Raw genomic sequence first — 1,347 nt, forward strand, 5'->3', positions numbered from 1 at the left:
TACCCTTCACTGCAACCCGTCCTCGACTTAAGTCCATTCCATCCAGCGATCGACCCCACAGACACATTCATCAATTTTTACATGCTGTTCATTCAAAACTGAAATTATCTCAAATATAAATTAATACTATAATATATTAGCATATTGTGCATATATAGGCATAAGCTAGGTTAGTTTAGGTGTTTAGGTTCTGTTGGCGATTATTTGTTTTTGTAGTACGTGGGTGAAGCATTTACAGCGTTGTGGTTCGAACAAAATTCGTCAGTGAAGCACTTGTTCAGGAAGTGTTCAAACGTCATCAGTTGTGAGTCGTGTGTGAACCGTTTTTCATTCATAAACACCTTGGATGTTGGCGGGTGCATGGAATCACTTTTGGGTCTCTGATGGCTCTGTGCTCCGTTACCCTTGACTGACAGGCTGTCAACATATCCCCGCCCCTTCATTCATGACGCCTGGCTGGCGCCCAGCGCGGGAGTGCCTACCACCTTCACCACGGCGACGTGCACTACCACCTTCACCACGGCGACGTGCACTACCACCTTCACCACGGCGGCGTGCACTACCACCTTCACCACGGCGGCGTGCACTACCACCTTCACCACGGCGGCGTGCACTACCACCTTCACCACGGCGGCGTGCACTACCACCTTCACCACGGCGGCCGCCTGCGGTAAGAGCCATGTTCCTGCCGGCGGTGAGGGAGACTCCTGCACGCCTGGCGGCCCTCCGCCACCACGCTGTGCCTGAGGACATTCCTCCGTGTGGTGTTTGTGGCGTGACTTAGCAGCCAGCAAGTGTATGGTGTGGTGGCCGCATCGATCCTCACCACTCACATATTGTACAACATGGTGCGACACCACACCACGCGGACCAGGACATGCTTACCCCGGAGGCTCTTCTCTCCTGCCTCCACCACACTGCTAAATGGAAGACGAACTCCAGCAGTTAATTAAGGGGCAGCAATGGGACCGACCCCGCCCCCCCTACACCCACACACCCACCCATATTAACCCAGCACAGTGGGGTCAAGCCAACTATTTCACACTGCCAGTGTGTTTTACACTGCCAGGCTACTTTACACTGCCAAGCTAAGCTACTTTATACTGCCAGGCTACTTTATACTGCCAGGCTACTTTACACTGCCAGGCTACTTTATACTGCCAGGCTACTTTATACTGCCAGGCTACTTTATACTGCCAGGCTACTTTATACTGCCAGGCTACTTAATACTGCCAGGCTACTTTATACTGCCAGGATACTTTATACTGCCAGGCTACTTTACACTGCCAGGCTACTTTATACTGCCAGGCTACTTTATACTGCCAGGCTACTTTATACTGCCAGGCT

At 51.6% G+C, this 1,347-nt stretch overlaps 1 protein-coding gene across 1 annotated transcript; it reads right to left on the minus strand.

The window, feature by feature from the left end:
- Positions 1-420: 420 nt before the first annotated feature.
- On the minus strand, positions 421-753 carry LOC123751500 (uncharacterized PE-PGRS family protein PE_PGRS20-like). The gene has a single exon (XM_045733583.2). It carries the CDS (start codon positions 751-753, stop codon positions 421-423), a length of 333 nt encoding a protein of 110 aa, XP_045589539.2.
- Between the last annotated feature and the right edge of the window lie 594 nt (positions 754-1,347).

The sequence above is a fragment of the Procambarus clarkii genome, chromosome 25 (assembly GCF_040958095.1).
Source record: "Procambarus clarkii isolate CNS0578487 chromosome 25, FALCON_Pclarkii_2.0, whole genome shotgun sequence".
NCBI lineage: Eukaryota > Metazoa > Arthropoda > Malacostraca > Decapoda > Cambaridae > Procambarus > Procambarus clarkii.

Coding starts and splice junctions, on each gene's coding strand:
- LOC123751500 (XM_045733583.2), bottom strand. CDS start 753: ATGTCCTCAGGCACAGCGTGGTGGCGGAGGGCCGCCAGGCGTGCAGGA.